Here is a 23,630-nt window from a genome sequence, read left to right as displayed (position 1 = left end):
TATTTCCTGACATCTTGTAGAAAATTTCTCAGTCCAAGTGCCCCTATCTCCCAAACCGTTTCAATTTAACCATTTGAAAAGGGCAATAAGGTGTATTTCTACTGTTATTCTGTATTTCAGAGACAGAGCAAACCCGCCCTTGTGACGAAAGTGCAGAGACAAAGCACAAACTCGGCTCTGCTGGACCGGATACGGAAAGGTGGTGCCTTAGGAAGGGCGGGAGCAAATTCGCTTTCCCCACAGCGCGTGCGCCGCCGCAAGCATGGCTGTAATGATTGGACGACTGGTAACAGGGGGCGGAGGGCGCCGAAGTCTGGTTTTGGGCGCGAATTGAAACCGCCGCTGAAACAGACGAGAATTTGAGAACTGTAAATATCAAGCCTTGAAAGGGACCATGGTGCGGCCTGTGAGGTGCGTAGTTCCTGACATTCGGCGGGGGTGGGAAGAAAACTAAGGGGAAAGACATTCGACTACGGGGAAAGGATCGAGTAAGACCGGAGGGCAGTGATGGTGGGGTTAGAATGTACGGTTATCGAGAACCCAGTCTCCAGGGAGAGCCACCCGTTGCTCAGAAGTATCCTAGCATCGTAGCTTTTCCCTTCTCTTTGCCTCCCTTCACAGCCGTTGGCGTTTCTTTTACCAAGACCTTGTTATGTTAGCGTTTGAACAGAGCTTTACATTTCACCGAGCGCCCGATTATGCGTTATTTTATTTGTTCATCACTGTAGTTATTGGATATAGAAAGAGTAAGCATTCCTCTTTTATTCATTTAACATTTCTACGTATAAAGGGTAAGTTACCTGAGTCATACAGCCCAGTAAGTGACAGGGCAATACTCAAACCTAAGTCATCTCACTCCAGATCCTCTGTGCTTTCCATTATGGTATTTAGAAACGATTCTTCTATTTACACAGTTGAGTGCCATGGAAGCCTACGGTTAGCCATTCATTTAGTAAAATTATTGAATAGATTCACTTCTTTAATGTGTGAGGTGCTGGAGGTTACATTCTAGTGGGAGGTGAGGTTAGGGGGCCGAAAATAAGCCTCGAAATATGACAGAGTGCGAAGGAGGAAAGCACTACTTTAAATATAGTAGTTAGTATGTGACTTTGAGGCGATATTACGTGCACAGAGTCATGAATCAGGGTAGAGGAAATAGGAGCCAAGGCCCCATACTTGACCATATTTTAGGGACAGTCTAAAGCTATAGGATTAACAAAGAGTGGGGAGAATCGTAGGGGATTAGGCCAGAGAAATAGGCAGGTGCCAGAACAGACAGGGTCTTGTAAGTCTTAGAAAGAAGTTTAGGTTTTGTTTTAAGTCAATGGGAAGTCAGTGGAGGGTTTTAAGTAGGGGAGAGAAATCTAAGTTTGCTTTTATAAAGGTCACTGGCTGCTGGTGGAGAATGAATGATGGACGGGGTGATCAGAATGGGAGCAGGGAAATCAGGCTATTATATCATTGGAGAGTGGTTTGGGATAGGCTATTATCGCTGGGCATGGAATGGAACAGATGAATTTGGGATGTATTTCGGAGGCACTGCAGACAGAACTTGCTGATGAAGTAGATGTACAGGTAAGGGAAAGAAAGAATCAGAGATGTCTCCACAATAGTTTTGGTCTGAGCTACAGAATGGATGATCTTTGTATTAAGATAAGGAAGACTAGGAAAAGGAAGGTCAGGAGGTGTGAGGGATCAAGATTTCTGTTTCGAACATGCTGAATTTGAAATGGGTTTTAAGCATCCAGGCAGTGAAGTCATAATCCCTTTGTATGGAACAGACATGATTTGCCTTTTTCACTGCTTTGTCATTTGCACTGCAGTGACGATAAAACTGCTGGCACCTCAGAACAATTAAAGCAATGGCACTAAATTGTACTACCAGTCTTTGCATTGTTTACTGCCATACTCTCAAGAGTAAAAAAAAAAAAAAATTAATTTCAGTTAAGGATGTGCTTGATGAAGTAGTGGAAATTACTATAATCATCATAGCTTAACCCTTAAGTTTCCTTTTTAAAAATAGGCTATTGATTTTATTTTACTGTTATTCAAGTTCAGAATTTCTAAAGGAGTTTTCGCATTTTATTCAGCTCTAAATTCTTTAACTCTGAAGAGTAAGAGAGTAATATGAGTGCACTTTTTAATATTTTGTGTGAGGAAATGGGAAGTACACATAAAGTGCTTCTACATACTGATGTGTGATAGTTATCTCAAGGAAAAGCCTTGTGAGATTGTCTGAGTTGTGAGCTGAGCTTACCTCTTTTCCATAGAACATTATTTTTACTTGAAAGAACAACCAGCTGACAAATTAGGTTATTCACATTTGGCCATTTGTCAAAATATAGAAATAAAAACTAGAAAAACATTTTATTTAGTGCCTAGAGGAGGGAGGAAAAAAATTATTATTTTTTCACTTTGAATATCATTTTCTTCTAATGCCCTGTAAAGTAGTACAGGTTGAGCATCCCAAATTTGAAATGCTCCAAAATTTGAAGCTTTTGCAGTACCTACAACACTCAAAGGAGATGTTCATTGGAGCACTTTAGGTTTTAGATTTTCAGATTTGGGATGCTCAGCTGGTAAGTATATAATACAAGTATTCCAAAATCTGAAAAAATCCAAAATTCAAAACTTTTCTAGTTCCAAGCATTTCAGATAAGGGATACTCAGCCTGTATAAAGATTCATCTCAGGTGGCAGGAACAAGGTCACTCACCATTTTTAGGTGTCCATTGCATAAAAACATTATTTGGTATTGTGGAGAGACTGAAAAAAAAGGAAGTAGCTTTTAGTGTCAAGAAATTTATAATCTAGTAAGGAAGACAATGCACACACAAAACAGAAGAATACATACAATGGGAACTTACAGATGCCCAACGGCAATTAAACAGTATAGAGATTATAAATGTTAATTGTATAGATTATTCTTTGTAAGTTATCTGAATTTTTTTCCTTTATCATATAATTGAAAAGCCAACAATACCCAGGTATATCAGGTATCATTGTCATTCTTTTAGCTCATGATCAGTCCCTGCGGTAACATGCAAATCATGTTTTAGATTTCAATGTTCTTACGAGAACCCAAACACATTTTCATTCATTCAAACACATTTCATTCATTTAACACATTTTTATTTATTTCACGTATTTATTCATTATTAATAAATGAATAATACTAAAATGAATATTAAATAAATAAATAATATTCATTAATAGCCTTAAGTAATAGAAGTGAGAAATTGACATTTGTGTTCATGAAAAAATTCTGTTTTGCTCATAGACAGAAGAAACCAGTCAATTACTCACAATTTGACCACTCTGACAGTGATGGTAAGTAAAGCTGCTTATTTTTGCTCTAAAGATTTGGAAACTCATTTCCTCAGAATTTATATGACATGTATGGCTCAAATACTGACTACGTTGCCCAAATGAAGTAGGTCTCAAAAGATAGTTTTCCAGTCATTTGGGATAATTATGCTGATAATTATACTGATAAAAATTATGTTAGTAGGTGATAAGTGAACAGGGCCAGGTGAAAAGTCTCTAGATCTAAACTACTCCAAGTCCATAGTTCTCACATAGAGGTTTGTTTCCTATCCCATCCCCGCAGAAGGAAAACACTGTCTTTTTGAGATACGAAGATGTTACAGAATATTATATAAAATCCCTATTAATTGTAATATAAAACACGACCTTGAAGAAAGGTTAGGCTTATGTTATGCCTATAACATAGGCATAGTCAGATGTTTACTTGACTCTGCTATGATTGAAAAGTTTGAGGAACATTGCATTAGATTATGTTATATGTTGAAGTAGATTCAATATTTCTTTCTCAGACCACTAGAGTTTTCTGTAAGTCAAATGTTTCGTAAGTCTTCGGTTTGAAGGAGTCTGTTTTTGCCTTGAGCACAGCCTTAACTGTATCTACCACTTGGGAAAAACAGTATAGAATATAACATCTAGATTTTTTTTTTTTTTACTGTTGTTAGTCTATCACCAGATACTTATAAATTGTCAGGTGTGTAGTAGGTGGGGGGTGGCAGCAGGTGGGGGAGTCATAAGTTAACTTATTTTTACATGGGGAAGCATCTAAGAGACAACGAGTATTAGTGCTTGCTGAGTATGTGATTAAGACTACATAGACCCTGAAGGTGTGCATATATGTGTTGTATACATGTTGAAAAGCCACAGTAGTAGTTTTACGTTGACAGTCAAGAGTAGAACTACAACAGTTCTGAGGATTGGTAAGACAGAAAAACCTGTGAGAAACAGTAATGGACTGGAAAAGAACATCCTTTTGCCAGAAAATAAGAAGTTACTTTGGTAGGATCATAGGAAGATCATTATGGTAATGGAAAGAGAAAATACTACTATTGTAAAAATCCTCAAATAGGAGCTTCTTTTTTTCCCCCATAATGCTTCTTATTTTCTCTAGTATGGTTAATGTACTTGGGAATAGGTAATGGACTTTTTTTTTCTCTTTTTGAGACGGAGTCTCCTTGCACCTAGGCTAGAGTGCAACGGTGCGATCTCAGCTCACCGCAACCTCTGCCTCCCGGGTTCAAGTGATTCTTCCGCCTCAGCCTCCTGAGTAGCTGGGATTTACAGGCGTCCGTCACCATGCCCAGCTAATTTTTGTATTTTTTAGTAGAGACAGGGTTTCACTATGTTGGCCAGGCTGGTCTTGAACTTGTGACTTCAGGTAATCTGCCTGCGTTGGCCTCCCAAAGTGCTGGGATTACAAGCGTGAGCCACTGTGCCTGGCCCAGGTAATGGGCTTTGAAAAAAGATATTTGGCTACATTGTGAAGTTCCAATAAAAATAATTTATTTCCACTTTTCAATGTGATTAAATTCTACAATTTTTCTAATGGTTTTACAGGTTTTTAATCATTTTGTCTTTGACATTTATATGCTGTCTTAATTGCTTTTGCAGTTTTTAGTGAATTGGTTTTTGATAGACTGATATTTTTAAATATAAAGGGCACAAAAACAAAAGTCGAAATAGATGAATAAGAATAAAGATAAACAAAATACTAACAATGATTTTTAAATTGTGGAAATTAAACAATTTGCCTAGCCTATAAAAACTTGAACACACATTGTAATGATTTTCATTTACTAAGAAAATAATCTTTTTCTTTTGGTTTTAATTCACACATGAATAGATGATTTTGTTTCTGCAACTGTACCTTTAAACAAGAAATCCAGAACAACACCAAAGGAGTTAAAACCAGATAAACCAAAACCTAACTTGAGCAATCTCCAGAAAGAAGAAATCCCAGTACAAGAGAAAACCCCTAAAAAAAGGTGAGAGGTAAGACATGCAGTAGAGATATGACATGAGATGTGTTCATTTTAAAGAGACACAGATTCAAACCCTTGGTTTAAATTAGAACTTGAGCAGAGTCATAGGTCTTATTTTACTACGTGCATGTCAGAAAACAGGACGTACTATTTTTTTCTGGCTTTCTGACTTAAAGAAATTGACAGTCGGCCAGGCGTGGTGGCTCATTCCTGTAATGCCAGCACTTTGGGAGGCCGAGGCGGGCGGATCACGAGGTGAGGAGATCGAGACCATCCTGGCTAACACTGGTGAAACCCCGTCTCTACTAAAAAATACAAAAAAATTGTAATAATAGCGCCTGTGGTCCCAGCTACTCAGGAGGCTGAGGCAGGAGAATGGTGTGAACCCAGGAGGCGGAGCTTGCAGTGAGCCGAGATCGCGCCACTGCACTCCAGCCTGGGCAACAGAGCGAGACTCTGTCTCTGAAAAAAAAAAAAAGAAATTCACAAACATATAAGGAAATATCATTAAATATTAAAACAATAACGATTGTGGAATTTAGAAGTTATGACTGGTTTGGACAGAACCCAGCACTTGCCTCTGAAGTCTTCAAATCATACTACTTTGCTAAAAATGACATTAGATGACTTAAGATGATTAAGACATAAGATGACTTAATGTGAGGACAGTCTTTAAAATGTAAAGCCATGTATTTTTTGGTAGAAAAAGATGTCTTCTTCCCATATTGTTACGATTTATCCAGCAGTGATAAGTTCCCATAGTTTCTAGACTAACCATGGAATTCCATTAGATAGTACCAAGAGGGAGAAAGGAGTGAAGGAAGTCCTTGGAGACCCAAAACTTGCAGTATGGAGAAGAGATGGATGGAAGAGGAATATTAACAAATGGAACATGGCATACATAATGTTTCACTGCTCCAAGTTTCTCTGTGAAAAGTTAGTTAGCATGGAGAAACTTATGTCATGCTCTTTTTTTTTTTTTTTGTTTTTTTTTTTTGTGAGTTTCTTGTATTACATTTTAAATATATTGAAAAAGGAACTCACACATGGGAGAAAATATTTGTAAATCAGATAACTGATAAGGGACTGTATCCAGAGTATACACAGAACTTGTAAAACTCAATAGTAAAAAGACTAACCACACAATTTAAAATGTGCAAAAGATTTGAATAGACTGTCCAGAGAAGATACACAAATAACCAATAAACACATGAAATGATGCTCAACATCATTAGCTGTGAGGGCAATGCAAATCAAAATCAAAATGAGATAATACTTCACATCCACTAGATGACTTAATAAAAAAGACAAGGATGTGGAGAAATTTGAACCCTCCTATATTGCTGATGGGAAAGTAAAATAGTAGCAGCTAAATTGGAAAATGGTTTAGCAGTTCCTCAAAATGTTAAACAGAGTTATATGACCCAGCCTATGTATGTATCCAAGAGAGATGCAAACATATGCCCACACAACCCGTACATGAATGTTCATAGCAACATTATTCATAATAGCTAAAAAAAAAAAAAAGGAGGCGATCTAAATGTCTGTCTGCTAATGAATGAATAAGTGAAATGTGGTATCCACAAAATGGAATTTTTTCCGCTGTAGAAAGAAATGACTACTGATAACTGATATATACTGTAATATGGATGAACCTTGAAAACATCATTCTGAGTGAAAGAAGCCAGATATACAGGTCATATATTATACGATTTCATTTGCGTGAAATGTCCAGAATAGGCAAATCCATAGAAACAGAAAGTAGATTCATGGCTACTAGGAGCTGGGAGAGAGGTAAACAGGAAGGGAATGCTTATGGGTATGGTGTTTCTTTTTGGGGTAGTAAAGATGTTCTGAAATTAGGTAGTGATGGTAATTTTACAACTCTGCGAATGTACTAAAAACTGCTGAATTGTTTACTTTAAAAGGTAAACTTTATGATCTGTGAATTATATCTTAAGAAAACTGTTATTCTAAAAAGATAAATTCTTTAAGGTACGTCTCAGTGCTGCCTCTTTTATGTAACTTTTTGTTATCTTTCTTTGATGTTTTTTTCCTCTTACACTCCATAGCACTTTTGACCAACTTGAATAGGACTTTATGATCTGCCTTTTATAGTATAATTATCAGCCTGTCTTATTTCCCCACCCTCCTCCTTTAATTGCAGACTCCCTGAAGGTACTTTTAGTATTCCAGCTAGTGCAGTGCCTTGTACAAAGTAAGTGCTTGGTAAAATATTTGTCAAAGTCTGGACTGGGAAGAATAGATGTAAAAAAAATGATAATAATTTTAATTTAATGTGAGGGCTATAATATCTGCTAAAGGGGAGTGGGTGAGGTCAAGGAAGAGTTTTAAGTGGAAGTGATGTTTGAACCAAGTCTGTTTTGGGTTGAGTAGGTGTTTCCCACCTGGACACAGCTGGTAGGTGACACAACAGTCATTGCAAAGAGGCACATGCTCCTCCTATTTCAAACCTCTTACTCTGTATATAACGTGATACTGTGACATTTTAGGAGTCTTATCTTCAAAGATCTATTAATGATGATGATTATTTAAAAACATTTTTGTGAGGTTAGCAACTCTTGGATAGTAATTTAGGGAAATCTCAAACTTCGTTCTTTAGTTGCGACTGATATTTTGAAGAACTCATTATTACTTGTGTATCTATTTTAGGATGGCTTTAGATGACAAGCTCTACCAGAGAGACTTAGAAGTTGCACTAGCTTTATCAGTGAAGGAACTTCCAACAGTCACCACTAATGTGCAGAAGTCTCAAGATAAAAGTAACTTTATTTTCTGTATATTTAACTTTAAAACCTTCTTAATGCTTTTGTAACTATTTCTTTAGGTGGGCCTTCACAGAGGAAAGAGTAAAATGTGAATACTTTGCACTGTAAATAGACCCATTTGCAGAGGATACAGTTGGATTTAGTTCTTAATTCAGCTGCCTAGATCTCATACAAACAGATATACATCTCTGCTTCATACCCAGAGTAAGCTTGAGGGCGTGGACTGTGAGCCTCATTGTTCACATTGCATGTTGTTGTACAGTGAACATTTAATTTCTTCATCAAATGGATTGATCTGTATAGTCCTAACAATCCGTCTCGTTTTTTTCCAGATCAGTTGAACATGCCCTAATTCTGGTAATTTTTATTTCTTACAAAGGTCAAAGGTATTAATTTGGTTAGGAAGCTCAGTAGACTTACAAGAATGGCTTCTGGATTTCTCTGTTGATTTTCTCGTTTGATTTTTCTGGCAACTATGCAGCAGATTATATATTAATATTCTGGAGAGGCAGAAATCATTATTCCTGAAAAAGATACTCTACTGCTAAAATGCTTTATGGCTTAAAGTTTTTATGTGGGGGGATATTTTAGCTTATTGTCTTATTTAGGGGTATACATGGGGCTTTTTTTCTTTGTTTTCTAAATGAGTACTCCTCCTTATTTAATTATTTGAGACAGGGTCTTGCTCTGTCATTCAGGCAGGAATAGTTTCTTTTTTTTTTTTTTTTTTTTTTTTGAGATGGAGTGTCACTCTGTCGCCCAGGCTGGAGTGCAGTGGCGCGATCTCGGCTCACTGCAAGCTCCACCGCCTCCCAGGTTAACGCGATTCTCCTGCCTCAGCCTCCCTAGAAGCTGGGACTACAGGCGCCTGCCACCACGCCTGGCTAATTTTTTTTTTTTTTTGTATTTTCAGTAGAGATGGGGTTTCACCATGTTCGCCAGTATGGTCTCGATCTCCTGACCTCGTGATCTGCCTGCCTCGGCCTCCCAAAATGCAGGGATTACAGGCATGAGCCACCACGCCCGGCCAGAATACAGTTTCTTGATCATGGCTTAATACAATCTTGACCTTCTGGGCTCAAGCAATCCTCCTGCCTCAGCCTCCTGAGTAGCTGGAACTACAGGCATGTGCTGCCATGCCTGGGTAATTTTTTATTTTATCAAGAGGGGTCTCACTTTGTTGCCCATGCTGGCCTCAAACTCCCAGCCTCAAGCAATCCTCCTGCCGCAGCCTCCCAAAGTGCTGGGATGATAGGCGAGAGCCACCTTACCTGACTGCCTCCTCTTTAAAAAGAAATGAAAGTAACAGAAGCTACACTTCTTTGAATATACTTTTTTCTTGTAAATTTGACTTTGAAACCATGTAAATATTTCCCACAATCATAAAGCAAAAATAAAATTTTAAATTCCTGAAAGAAGAAGAAAAAAAAAAAAAGAAACGAAAGTTTGATTAGGAAGACTTTTAGTAACCAAGAATCAAAGAAACACCAAAAGACAATTGTCATAAATTACATTTAAAATGGAGGCACTGAAATTCGCCTCTCTCTTTTAAGACATTGTAGCATGTATAAGGGGACTTCCTTAGAAGTATTAATATTATACGACTTCTTATTAAATAATGCACCTTGTAGCACTGGAATTTAATAGTACCACTATTATGTCTTAAAGTCCTCTTAGAATGCTTTGGATCATCTTAAGCTTATTATAACGATTGGAGAGTTCTTATGTTAGTAAAAACATGGATTTGCCTACACAGGATTGATAGTTAAAATTTATTGACCATTTCCTGTGCATGGCATAATAGTAAGCAATTCCCATGTGACATCCACGTTTGGTCTTCTGTAATACCACTGGGCAAGACACTGTTTTTATCTCCACGTTATAGATGAGGAAATTAAGTCTTAGGATAAGCAACTTGCCCATGGTCATATAGCCAGTTTACATGGTACAGCCTGAATTTAAACATAAGTATGGTAAATTTCAGAGCCCAGACTTCTAACCATATGTTACCCTCTCTGAATAAAATTATTGTGCTAGTTTGAGTTTGGGATCATTTATCTATATCTAAATGCTATTACATTTTAGTACTAATTTTCCTATTTCTAGACATTATTTGATTAAGATGTATCTGAATTTTCTTTCTTGTTCTTTATATTTAGGCATTGAAAAACATGGCAGTAGTAAAATAGAAACAATGAATAAGTCTCCTCATATCTCTAATTGCAGTGTAGCCAGTGATTATTTAGGTAAGTTTTTTATATTAATTTTTTTCAGTCAACAATGCTGTTTTTCTGACTTTTGTTTAAATTGCTGAAATTGTGGCTAGAAGCAAGTTCTTTAAATTTGTCAAGACTCTCTTGATGTCATGGCCTTTATTTCTTTGTGTTTTAGTCTCATTCTGTCTTACTGCAGACACACATTCTTCCCTGAAGGCTCATAACTACCCATGGCTTCTAGTTGGAGCAACTGACCTTTGAAGAAAGGGGCTGCATATTCCCAATTCTAGTTTGAAAATTTTGGGGGAAAGATTATTTCTGTTTGGGTCTTGGATTTATTCCCAAAACTAGAGGTGTTCCCAGGGCACTGATGTACCATGGTTGACCCAGATTGGGCTGGTAAATAGAAGCAGGGGAGGGATGAACCTGGGCACATAAAAACAATAGCTGTAATAGAGTCTGCTCTGCAGTTCTTGAAATATCAGCTGTCACAGAAAGTTTTCCATTGATTTTTATGCCTCTCCTGAAGATTTGGATAAGATTACTGTGGAAGATGATGTTGGTGGTGGTCAAAGGAAAAGAAAAGCAGCATCTAAAGCTGCAGTACAGCAGAGGAAGATTCTTCTGGAAGGCAGTGATGGTGATAGTGCTAATGACACTGAACCAGACTTTGCATCTGGTAGGTTTTATCCTACTTTGAAATTAATTCTATGGGAATTTAGTCAAAAAAGTTCTTGGAAGCCATTAATTGTGCAAAGCACTGTGTTAAACCTTTGGGGTGTGCAAACTTCAGGGACACGCAGAACAGTTCAATTCAGTGATAGCATTTGGGGAAAAAGCTTTTTCTACGAGTTCACCTTTAAGCTATGCCTTGAAAAAGTGAGTAGCGTTTCAACAAACTAATGGTGGAAAGGAGCATTTCTGACTGACAGAAAGGCATTACCCGTGGAATAGACAAATGCTCTGTCTGTCTCTGAGTGAGGCTTGCTGGGATGAACATGGAAGGGGCTCTAGAGGGAGGCTGGTACTAATCGTGGAGGGTCTCAGACACACTTGAAGAAGTGTAGGCTTTTCTTCCCTGTAGGTAGTAGAAATCCATGAATTATTCTGAGGCAGAAGTGATATGAAATCTGTATTTTATTGTGATGGTTTTTAGACTCATTTAGAAATTGGGCAAATGGAAAGTGTAGTGACCTTGACAGAACATTGTAACATATTAATTAAAAATTTAAATTCATAAGTTGATAAATTTAGGCCAAATCAAGATATCATATTTTAGGTTTTGATATACTATCAATAAATAACAGATTTGTTCATCATCAGCTGTTCTACCAATATTTGAATGCTTTTTATGTGCACAATATTCTAGATACTAGGGATACAACAGTGAACAAAATAAACTCCTGTCCTTGTGGAACAAACGAAATACATGAAAAAAGACTGTTTTGCATTTATTTTACTTTGGGAGAACCTGGGAGACAGGAAAATGCAAAGACACTTTTTGAGCACCAATGTGATGCTCAAAGGAAATACTCATTTGAGCATTTTGGATTTCTAGAATTGGAATGCCTAACTGGTTATAATGCCAATGTTTCAAAATCCAAAAAAAATCTGAACCCTGAAACACGTCTGGTCCCAAGCACTTCAGATAAGGGATACTCAACCTATACTATATGATCTAGCAATCCACTTCTGAGTATATTTCCAAAACGATTGAAAGCAAGATCTCAGAGAGATATTCGCATACCCGTGTTCAGAGCAGCATTATTCATAATAGCCAAGAAGTAGAAGCAGCCCCAAAGTGACATTTCAGTTTTGCGCCTGCATTTGCTTGCCCTGGATGAGAATAGAAAGGACCATGTGTGACCTTCATTAGGGAAAGAAAAGAGAAAATTGCAGAGAAGATAAGTCTTTTCTCTAACAAAATCCATAACTGAAGGGTTTGGGCCTTCCAGATTTTCCTCTATGGGATGCGAATGACTTGGAATTTTGGGAACTCCAACTCCCCATCTCTAATTTTATTTAAATTGCTTTCTCAGTTGACTGACGAAGATTAGTTGGACCCCATTTCTGAACAAGCTTGTTAAACAGAAATGTAGCCAGCTCCTACTACTTATCCTTTTAAGCCAAGAAGAGAATCCTTAAGACTTCGAAGTTACTGAACACAAGCAGTATTAGAGCTATTGGATATATAGAAAGTTTTGTTCTAGATTATATATTCTGAAAGTTTGGAGAAACTTCCTCCATTACTTGCCCTCTTTGAACTGAGAGCCTCTTGGGATTACTTGAATTTGCAGGCTAAACTTCCAGCAGCCTTCATGTGATCTGCTGGCCTTTTTTGGGCTAATTCTGTATAGCACAGTAGCCATTATGTGAATTTGTGAGTTGATTATTTTAAAATTTTGTGTGGGAACAATGATAGAGTAAGAAAATTGCAATTTGAAGATCATAATTACATTGTTTTTTGTTTTTGTTTTGTTTTTTGAGATGGAGTCTCGCTCTGTCGCCCAGGCAGGAGTGTAGTGGCACGATCTCGGCTGACTGCAGCCTCCACCTCCCAGATTCAAGCAATTCTCATGTCTCAGCCTCTCAAGTAGCTGGGATTACAGGTGTGCACCACCATGCCTGACTAATTTTTGTATTTTTAGTAGAGATGGGGTTTCACCATGTTGGCCAGGGTGGTCTCAAACTCCTGACCTCATGTGATCCACCTGCTTTGGCCTACCAAAGTGTTGGGATTACAGGGGTGAACCACTGTGCCCAGCCCATAAACGACATTGTTGATTTAGGTAAAGGTCATCAATGGAAGGTTGATAATGATCTTTACAATGATGAATTCAGGCTGGCATCACCTGAACCACCTAGGAGAGGGACAACCACACATTATATGATTTCTGATGTGATATAATATGAAGTACAGAGAATATATCTATGAAGCATACTCTTGCCCTCCCCCTTGCCCCCCCAAAAATAGTGAGCCTGAATCCAATCAAGCCTTGAGAGCAGAATTCCAGTTCACATAAAATGCAAGAATATGGCTGGGCACGGTGACTCACGCCTGTAATCCCAGCACTTTGGGAGGCCGAGGTGGGCGGATCAGTTGAGGTCAGGAGTTCGAGACCAGCCTGGCCAACATGGTGAAACTCCTTCTCTACTAAAAATACAAAAATTAGCTGGGCGTGGTGTTGTGAGCCGGTAATCCCAGCTACTTGGGAGGCTGAGGCAGGAGAATCACTTGAACCTGGGAGGTGGAGGTTGCAGTGAGCCGGGATTGTGCCACTGCACTCCAGCCTGGGCGACACAGAGTGAGGCTCCATCTCAAAAAAAAAAAAAAAAAAAAAAAGGCAAGATTAAGTTAAATGACACCATGAGCTAGAAAACAGACAAATCCAGAATTTTGGACGTTCTACAGGACAATTGACTCAACTGCTTCAGCAAGTCAGACACAAGGGAGGACAGGGAGAAGATACTGCTCTATATTAAAAGAGATTAATATAGACTGAATAGAAGATGATACCAAGAAACTAGTGTTGGTATTGCTAGATGTAGTAATGGCATTGTTGTGTCACAAAATGCTCATGTTTTTTAGAGATACGTTCTGAAGTATGTAGGAATGTAATGACGTGATGCCTTGGTTTTATTTTAATACATTACGAAAAGGGAAGAGAAGAAAAGCAAGATAGATGAAACAAATGGAGCAAAATGTTGATAATTGTTGAATCTGGGTGGTGGTTTATTGCTGTCTACTGTGGTATAGGTTTGAAAATTTTATGTGATTTTTATTTTACATAAAATATTTCACATAGGTAGATATATTAGTATGTGGGGATAATAGTGGTTATCTCTGAGTGGCGAGATTACACAGTAGATTTTCTTTAATAAATTTTTATATGGACTATATTTTCTACAATAAGCATGTACTGTTTATTTTTCATTTTATTTGTACATTTTTTGATTTAAGCATTTTCTGCAATAAGCATGTTCATAATATTAAAAATGTAAAAAAAGTTTTATATGGATATAGGACTAACCCTATTTACAATTAGTTTTCAGAGTTTATCTACAAGGCATGGTTTTCTGATCCTAACCCCCTCAGAAAATAGAAAGATCATTGCTTAACTATCAGGTTAGGACATGCTTTTTCCCAGAGCAGCTGTAGCACTTTCAAAATTAGATCACTGGCTTATATTTTCCCACGAAGTGCAGAAAAGCATTTTTGAGAAATACAGGTTTGTCCCAAATGAAATCAGCTCTAGGATTAGCTGCTAAGATTGTTGTGTATGGTTATCTCAGTTCTCATTTGGTCTGTTCCAGAGTGTTGAAGTTTATGTGGTTAAGGGAAGGCTCACTGTTACCATAAATGTCATTGTTTTGAAAGACTAGCTATTGTCAAACCCTACAATTCTTTTTGAAAGTTACTGAGGTAAAATGGTAAAATCTGAAGCAAAGATTACTGATGGGAAATTTATAGTGATGGTGGTAATAGCAAACAATTCTATTTTGCTCGGTATATGCCAGATGTTATTCTAAATGCATTATATAATTTAACTCACTTAATTTACTGCAACAACCCTTTGATGGAGGTTTATGGTTATCCTCATTTTCTAGGTGAGGAAACTGAGGCTCAGTGAAGTTAGTGACCTGTCCGAGGATTCAAACCCAGGCACCCACAATGTCAACCACTGCAGTGTTCTGCTACTGGAAACAGTGCAGCACAAAGGTGCATAAGAATCTGCTGCCTGCCAAAGCTGTGGATAAAGTTAAGGCAACAGAATCCTCACTTTTTAGAGCAAAGATGAACTATGTAATCTTCTGTTTTAGGTGAAGATTCTGAGGATGATTCTGATTTTTGTGAGAGTGAGGATAATGACGAAGACTTCTCTATGAGAAAAAGTAAAGTTAAAGAAATTAAAAAGAAAGAAGTGAAGGTAAAATCCCCAGTAGAAAAGAAAGAGAAGAAATCTAAATCCAAATGTAATGCCTTGGGTAAGCTTGGTCCAAAACACTTAATTTTATAAAGGAAATGTATGTGGTTTGTTTGCTGTATTTTTCTTATTTTTGCCTTTGTTCTCTTTAACATTTTCCTAATGTCCATTTCTCGTTAAAATATGTAAAAGGAAGGTAGGGGTGGGGAAGGGAGAAAAGCAGACAAGAATGCTGACTCCACTGCCTATGCTAGCACTTACTGTATATGACCTTGCTTTGTACTCATGGCTGCCCTCTGTGGTAGCTGTTGTCACCTGCATTCTACAGTGAAAAACTGAGTGTCAGAGAGGTTAAATGATTTGTTGGAAATCTTACATCTGCTAGACAAAGGGCTAGAATTTGAACCCATGTCTGTCCGTTCAGAGTCTAAGCTGTATCTTGGACCATATTTTCTCCAGGCAAAACAAGGAAGTTTGCATGATTCTAATTTTTTGCTTTCGGGCTTTACTTAGTCTGATTTGAGAACTCTTTGGCCACATGTCTAGGGCTTTTTTTTTTTTTTTTCTTCCCCAAAACAAATTCCATTAGAAACTACTTTTATGATAAAACGTTTAAAATTTATGATGACTGGAACATGGAATACCTGTTTCTTGTGTAAAAGAAGTGAGGATATTTTTGAGTTCACAGTATGTGATAGGTTATTGCAAAAATATAACTTATTGACTGAATTTGTTTTATTTCTTGACAGTCATTTTTATGTCTTGGTTGACTTAATATATATGCTATTGATATTAAAAGTTCCATTATTTAGTCTTTCCATTTATTCATAGGAACTGCTGTCACCTTAAGTAGCCTGTTGCTGAGTACTTACTGAGAATTAAACGAGAACTAAGTGCTGATTGAGTTATATGCTTCTCTCTCCTGCATTTTGAATTAATGAGATTTTTTAATTAGAGTGTTTTTTTTTAATTGATGACTTCATCTGGGTTCCAGAAATTAGATTTTAAATACAAGGGCTTTTAGAGCTAAAACAGTATATTAGTTTCCTATTACTGTTACAACAAATTACCGTAAATGTAGTGTCTGTCTTAAAACAACACATGCTTGTTATTTTACTGTTCTGAGTATCAGAAGTCCAAAGTGGTTCTCACTGGGCTAAAATCAAGCGGTCAGCAGAACTGTGCTCCTTTGTGGAGGCTCTAGGAGACAATCCACATTCTCGCCTTTTCTAGCTCCTTGAGGGTGCATTTCTTGGCTTGTGGCCCCTTCCACCTTCAGAGAGCAATGGCAGGGACTTTCTCACATCGTGTCACTCGACTCTGACTCTCTTCCTCCTCACATTTACTTATAAGGACCCGTGTGATTACATTGGGCCCCTCCAGATAATTCAGTGTGATTTCCCTAAGTTAAGAATCTAAGATTCTTAACTTCATTACATCTGCAAAGTCCCTTTGCCATGTAAGGTAACATATTCACATGTTCTGGCGAGGAGGATGTCGACATCTGAGGAGCCAGTATTCTGCCTACCACAAGCTATAATGGGAAAAAGTTATTAGCACCATGAATATATTTTGTATTTTCTTTACATGTTTATGCTTCTTCAACAAGACACACTAATAACTAAAAATAAAATTTCAGTTCCCAAGTTGGAATTTACCATTTAAAATCTTTTCTCTATCCCTTAGAGCAAGTTGCTTCACAATTGAGATTAATATATACCATTAGAAATGAAATTGAACCATTAAGTGATAGGATTAGGAATTAGGAAAAATGGATTATATTTTTAGTCCTACTAGTAATGTATTGGGTAAACTTCGAGAATTGTGTCTAGCACACGTTATAATTTTCCCTTGATAGAAAAAATGTTGAGAACTGTGCTGTCCAATATGGTAACCTCTAGCCGTGTGTAGTTATATTACATTTGAATTAATTAAAATTAAGTAAAATTTAAAAATCAGTTCCTCAGTTTTGCAAGTCACATTTCAAGTGCACAGTAACTATATATGGCTAGCGGCTACCGTATTGGACAGTGCAAAACATGGAACATTTCTATAATCACAGAAAGTTCCATCAGACAGTGCTGATCTAGAGGATGCAGATGTTAACATTAGGAAGAGTATATGGTGAAAATGTTCATATTTATATGCCTTTAAATACCCCTAGGTATCTCAAAACAAGCACTATCTGAAAGTGAACTCATATGCCACCTCTCCTCCCTCCCCACCACCAAAAAAAATAAATAAATAAAACCAAAGCATACTTCCAGTCTTGTGTTCATTCTCTAGCTAAATGGCACCATCAAACAGTGTGCCCATGACAGGAACTTGCAAGTCATGGATTATTTCTTCATCTCCATTGCTGCCTCCCACCTATTTTTGCCAAAACGTATCTAATGTGCTGTTTTCCTTCTATTCTCCACCTTAGTAGGCCCCCATTTCCTCTTACCTGATTACCACAACCTTCTAAGTGGCCTATTTCTCCTGCACTACCACCAGAAAGATGTTTTTAAAATACAAATCACTCCTGAGAAAAATGTATGCATGATTGTGACTAGCCAGACTCTTTTGCATGGTCTGCAAAGCTCTTCATAAGTGATCTACACCCTGTGTCTGTCTCTCACCTTTCCTACGCTGGAGATTTCTGCTCCAGCCATATACTGAACCAGTCAGCACTGCTGGTCCTGGAACTTGGTGCATCCTCCATCTTTGCACACCATACTCCCTCTGCCTGGAAAGCTTCTTTCAATTCACCTTTACTCTTCAATCTTGATTTGGTTCAGACCATCCTCACTCATCTCCCTCTAACTTCAAAACACATACCCCCAGACTGTAGTTTCCTTTCCTACTTGGCATACCTCTAGAGTCTGCCGTGTCCCTTACCACACCGCATTTTACACATCTTTACTTTCCTGTTCTTCCCACTAGAGTCTAGTGACTAGACCTTAAAGTCCTTGGGAGCAGGAGCCATGAATGATACTGTTTCTAATCCTAGAGCCTGACACATAATCTCACTGACACATACCCATGAGACACTATTGTGTAATGGTTGGTTACAAGGATGGGATTTTGGAGGAAAGGCTGGCTTCTAAGCTTAGATGCTTACTAGCTGTCAGACTATAGGCAGATTGCTCGATGTCTCTGTTTCCTTCTCTGAGAGTGGGGATAGTAATATCTGTATTGGAGTTGTTGGAAAGAGTTAAAGGTAATGTGTGTGATATGCCTACCACACTACCTGGCAGATTAATGCTCATAAAAGATGGCTGTTCTTAGGCTCTCAATAAATGTTTGTTGATTAATAAGTTTATTTTTTATATGATTATGTAACTTTACAATTTTTACACATACATGCTAGACTTACTTTTTCTTCCTGGATGACAAACTTTTTTACGTATATTTTTAAAATAAGTGACTTCGATGGACTCTGCTCCAGCTGCCGTCAAATCAGAATCTCAGTCCTCGCCAAAAAAGGTTTCTCTTTCTTCAGATGCCACTAGGAAGCCACTACAAATACGCAGTCCTTCAGCTGAAAGCAAGAGACCTAAATGGGTCCCACCAGGTATGGCATATTTATCATCAAGGGTTAGAGCTTGGGAAATTATTACTGGTAAATTTGTTTCCTAGTTACAAATGCCATGTGTGAGCATTTCCCCATATTATTACATAATCGTCAAAACCAAAGTTTCTGGTTGCTGCATATATTTATCATTTGGCCATTCCTTATGATTGGACATCCAGGTTTATGATTTTTTCAGTGCTATAAATAAGATTGCAATAAGCACAGATGTCCTTATTTTAGAAATCTCTGAGCGTATTACTGACTATTTTCCTAGGATAAAATTTCTAGTAGGAGAATTACCGTGCTAAATGGTATAAACATTTGAGATTCCTGATGTATGTATTTCTGGCAGCAAATCTTTTGCTGAGGACCTGCTGACCTCCACAGTCTGACTGAAGCCTTGGGATCTATACGTAGCAATTCTAGCATTTAACAAATGCCCTAGCAAACTCAACCTCTTGCTTTTAAAAATCAAATTTCACTTCTCTTTGTTTTCTTTTGCTCCACAGCCAAGTCTCATGGATCCTTCAAGAATTCTTTGACCTTCACCCTTCTTGACATTACTAAAACCCTATTCCAGGCCCACATTGTTGCTGCCTTCCTAACCAGTCCTGTCTTTACTTTCTCTCATCCACCTACATGAACCCTCTACTTCAGTGAAATGGAAACACTTTTTGTCTCTCAAACATGTTGTATGTATTCCTCTCTCCGGGCCTCTCTTTATCCTCCTCTGCCTGGTATGTCTGTCCTCGTGTGTCCCCTCTCTTCGCCCGAGCCTTTCCAGTTCTACTCCTGTTTTTCTTTGTGAGTGGTCTCTCTTAGTTGGTCCGCAGTGCTCACTTCCCTGCTGACTGCTATTCGTAGATTTAGGCCTGAGCTGTGAGGCCGCATGGTTACTTAACTTACAGAGTCTTCATTTTGTCCTATGAAATACTGGAAACAAATATCATCTTTAAAGTCCATTCTGATTTACAACTTCTAAGATTTTTAATGAAGACTTAAAAACTTTTTGAAGAAGGAAAGGAGGGAAGATTAATTACGGAAATAATGATGTCATATTGTTCAAAGAGTAATACTTACTATATTTCTAAAAATAATTAGTGCTTCCCCAATGAAGGAAATTTAAAAGAAATGATACGACTATAGAAATTTAAAAGTAGCATAATCAAAAAGATACAAGGAAACAGTAGAATGATGGATAAAGAGTTAATGTTTTAAAGCACCAAGTGCTTATAAAATCAGCATGTGACAGTCAGGCAAGTGATGTCAATGAGTGAATCGGGCCCATGCTGTAGACTTGTGTGAGTAGCAATGTTGCTGGACTCAGGAGCGGATACCCTTTTGAAGGAAGCAGCTGCTGCTCAGCTCCATCCTACTGTTTCCATGCAAGATTATGGGCCTGGTATTTCTAGATCTGATTGTTGTTTTCAAGAGAAGCCAGAAATCCAGATTTCAATAGGAAATCTGCTAATTTTTGTAAGTTGCCTTTTTTTTTTTTTTTTTTTTTTTAGCACCATGTGAACCAAAACAATATATCTGAGCCCTCAGATTGCCAGTGTGTTACCTATCTTATACAACTGGAGAAGACCACCAAGACCCCAAAAGTAAAATTAGCCAGGGGCATAAATATACCAGTGTCCTCAAGAACTATTAATACAACTAGAAAATATGAAGAGTTTCAGTCTCACTGGTGATTAAGGAAGTGTAAATTAAGATCAAATACTATTTTATACCTCTCAAACTAGAAAATAAAGCAGCGTAGTCTGAGTTACAGGGTAGCAGGTATAATGATTTATTTTAAATTTATGGCGAGCAACTACATCGTCATCAACTGTGAACATTAATGTGGATAATTTTGAAATAGATGGAAATAATTGCTACATTAGAGTAATAATATAAATGAAACTAGTGTAAATAAAAACATTTACTATTTTTAAAGGTATTTAATAATTGAAAAATAGACTCTTCAAGGACTACTTGTAAAAATTGCAGGACCTTAAAAATGTATTTGCTTTTTCTATTACTTTAGAAATTATAATTTTATGCATTTTTTTTATGCCTTTACAACTAGTGTTATTTGTTCCCAGCCTTCCTTTTCAGCTTTCATGGTGAGGTTTTAGAGTCATTACCTTGACTTCTGGGATGTTTGGAAATAGGCAATACTGCATTATTTCTGCTCTTTAGAACATTCTATTCTTTTGATCTAGTTTATTGCTTGATAGACCCTGGAAAGCGGAATAATGCTTAACTACCTTTTTTTTGCTGCTTGTTTTATAAATTAATCTTTGTTAAGAGATTTCCGACATCATCAGCATCACGTCGTATGTTTCCTTTCAGCGGCATCTGGAGGTAGCAGAAATAGCAGCAGCCCACTGGCGGTAGTGTCTGTGAAGTCTCCAAATCAGGGTCTCCGCCTTGGCTTGTCCAGATTAGCACGAGTTAAACCTTTGCATCCAAATGCCACTAGCAGCTGAGTGTGGTACCAGAGGAATGTTTGGTTGAGAGAATCACAGCTTTACAAGAGTGTTTATATTTGATTTGTGTTTATAGTTGAGGCAGGTATTGTAATATAAAGGAATCCATTACCATGTCCTATAAATGACCTCTAGCCATTTTATGATTATGTTCTCTGTAAAACTCTTCAAGACTTCAGTGAGAAGTTTGTTTATAAGAATTATCTTCTCATGCCTTTCCTTGTGAATAGTGTATTCTGTTTTTCTATCAGTTCGACATAGAGGAAGTCCACATCCCATGCTGTTCTTTTCTAGTTACGTGATGTGCCTTTCTAGCCTTGTCTAGTTTATAGCACCTTGACTTTAACTGTTCAGTTTTGTCTGGCAGAGGGAAGCATTCTCATTTCTCTCAGAAGACATTTCTGAAATCTTATAAGCTGCTTAAGCTACATTATCAGTTTTATTGCAAAGATGTTTTGTATTTTAGCCAACTCTTTTTATAGTACAAACTCGGAATTATTTTACACACTGAAATGGTTGTAGTTTTATGGCATGTGTCTCCTGTTTAGATGGTCATTCTCTAGAAAATAGAATTTAAAGACATTTTATGAAATCTTAATTGTCAAAACCTTTAATAAAATGGAAATATTTTGAAATGCTCTTTTTCTTGATACCCCTCATCCACCTGTTCCTGATTGTCCACATTGCATGATAAAATGAGAGCTCTGCAGAGAATGTTAGCCTTTTTGTTATAAATATAATATTCAAGTAGTCACTTTTTGTTAAGTTCTTTAGAAAGTAGTTGTCAGGTACTTAGTCATCCCTATTATGATATTAGATAATACAGCTTTTCAGGAAGCTTAGATCTGAATTTACTTTGAAAAACAATTGTAATGAATAGTTTATATTTACATTGAGAATTTCAACTAGCTTCTGATCAATTTTTAATAAAACATTTTCAAATCATGTTAACTGTTAAATGTATCATACTTAACTCAGTTTTTCTTGGTTTATGGATATATCTATGTTAATGTGAAAATAATTAATTTAGAATTGTGATTAAAGTGAGCATTTGTCTATTGCTGTTATATACTTTTTGTATCCAATGTATATTTTTATAGTGTCATATACCAGCCCCCTAACCTGCCCCACCTGTCCCCCTTTTTAAAAACATATTTTTCAGTTATATAGCATTGAGGTTCTCTACTTGGTGTAGATCAACAATAAACATAAGAGCCTACTCTATATTGGGTACTGATATAATTGATTAGTCATCTGGCACCAGCTTAATAACCTGTTTTTGCCATGTTCTTTATAGTTTATCGGGGGGGGGTTGAAAATTACCTCAAAGTATGTTAAAACCAGCCTGGCTGAAAGCACCGATACCTTTATGTTTCCAAACCCAGTGTACAATTTTCTCACCTAATCTTACATACCCTATTCATTATACTCTGATGAAAGCATTTGATTTCCTTGGCTCATGTGACACATTTCTTTGTCATTTTCTTCCCTTCTCCATGCCTACTCTTCATTATTTTGCAACTTTCTTTTTTTTTTTTTTTTTTTTGAGGCGGAGTCTCGCTCTGTCGCCTGGACTGGAGTGCAGTGGCCGGATCTCAGCTCACTGCAAGCTCCGCCTCCCGGGTTTACGCCATTCTCCTGCCTCAGCCTCCCGAGTAGCTGGGACTACAGGCGCCCGCCACCTCGCCCGGCTAGTTTTTGTATTTTTAGTAGAGACGGGGTTTCACCGTGTTAGCCAGGATGGTCTCGATCTCCTGACCTCGTGATCCTGCCCGTCTCGGCCTCCCAAAGTGCTGGGATTACAGGCTTGAGCCACCGCGCCCGGCCAGCAACTTTCTAATCTGTTATGTCATCTATACCTACTTGTCTCACCAGTTTCATGTTCTATGCAAACTCCAGTGGTCACTTATGTGACAGTGACTGCCAAGTCAGGATCTTTACCCTACACCTTGCTCTTCACACAAAACCTGTGGATGGTCCACTGACAATTTGATGCAGCAGATCCGTTATTAAATTCAAAGTTCTCCTTCTACCCCTGACATCTCTCCCGTGTTTTCTGTTGGTAAGTGAGTGGCGCTACCATTACTGCAGGTGCCAAAGGTGTAATCCGGGGATCGAGTCTTCTCTCGACTTTCACATCCAGTCAGCAAGTCTTACTCCATTTCCTAAATTTCTCAAAACTCCTCTTCCTTGTGCTCTCCCTTACTCAGAAACATCATCACTCACTATTTCTAACAGGCATCCTTGCCTTGGTTCTTCGCCTACTCAGGCTTCCCTCCCACTGTTACTGCCACAGAGGGTTTTATAAAATAAAGCATGAGTACCCCTCTGCAGTCCGCACACGTCAGCCTTACCCTGGTCAAGT

General features: G+C 37.7%; 1 protein-coding gene across 2 annotated transcripts; it reads left to right on the top strand.

The window, feature by feature from the left end:
• The first annotated feature begins 239 nt into the window (after positions 1-239).
• Positions 240-22,324, top strand: RAD51AP1 (RAD51 associated protein 1). 2 transcript variants are annotated; one of them, XM_010359151.2, is made up of 10 exons: positions 297-411; positions 3,280-3,329; positions 5,167-5,308; positions 7,473-7,523; positions 7,979-8,088; positions 10,254-10,340; positions 10,840-10,989; positions 15,132-15,296; positions 18,642-18,791; positions 21,129-22,323. In XM_010359151.2, exons 1-10 carry the CDS (start codon positions 395-397, stop codon positions 21,263-21,265), a joined length of 1,059 nt encoding a protein of 352 aa, XP_010357453.1. In that variant the 5' UTR covers positions 297-394; the 3' UTR covers positions 21,266-22,323. The 2 variants fall into 2 exon arrangements, with proteins under 2 accessions (XP_010357454.1, XP_010357453.1); XM_010359152.2 differs by lacking the exon at positions 7,473-7,523 and having other exon boundaries at positions 240-411; positions 21,129-22,324.
• Positions 22,325-23,630: the final 1,306 nt, after the last annotated feature.

The sequence above is a fragment of the Rhinopithecus roxellana genome, chromosome 10, assembly GCF_007565055.1.
Source record: "Rhinopithecus roxellana isolate Shanxi Qingling chromosome 10, ASM756505v1, whole genome shotgun sequence".
NCBI lineage: Eukaryota > Metazoa > Chordata > Mammalia > Primates > Cercopithecidae > Rhinopithecus > Rhinopithecus roxellana.
This window is presented reverse-complemented; position numbering and strand designations above follow the sequence as displayed.

Coding starts and splice junctions, on each gene's coding strand:
- RAD51AP1 (XM_010359151.2), top strand. Junction 5,309..7,472: donor GAGAAAACCCCTAAAAAAAG/GTGAGAGGTAAG, acceptor CTTTAATTGCAG/ACTCCCTGAAGGTACTTTTA. Junction 15,297..18,641: donor ATCCAAATGTAATGCCTTGG/GTAAGCTTGGTC, acceptor TTTTAAAATAAG/TGACTTCGATGGACTCTGCT.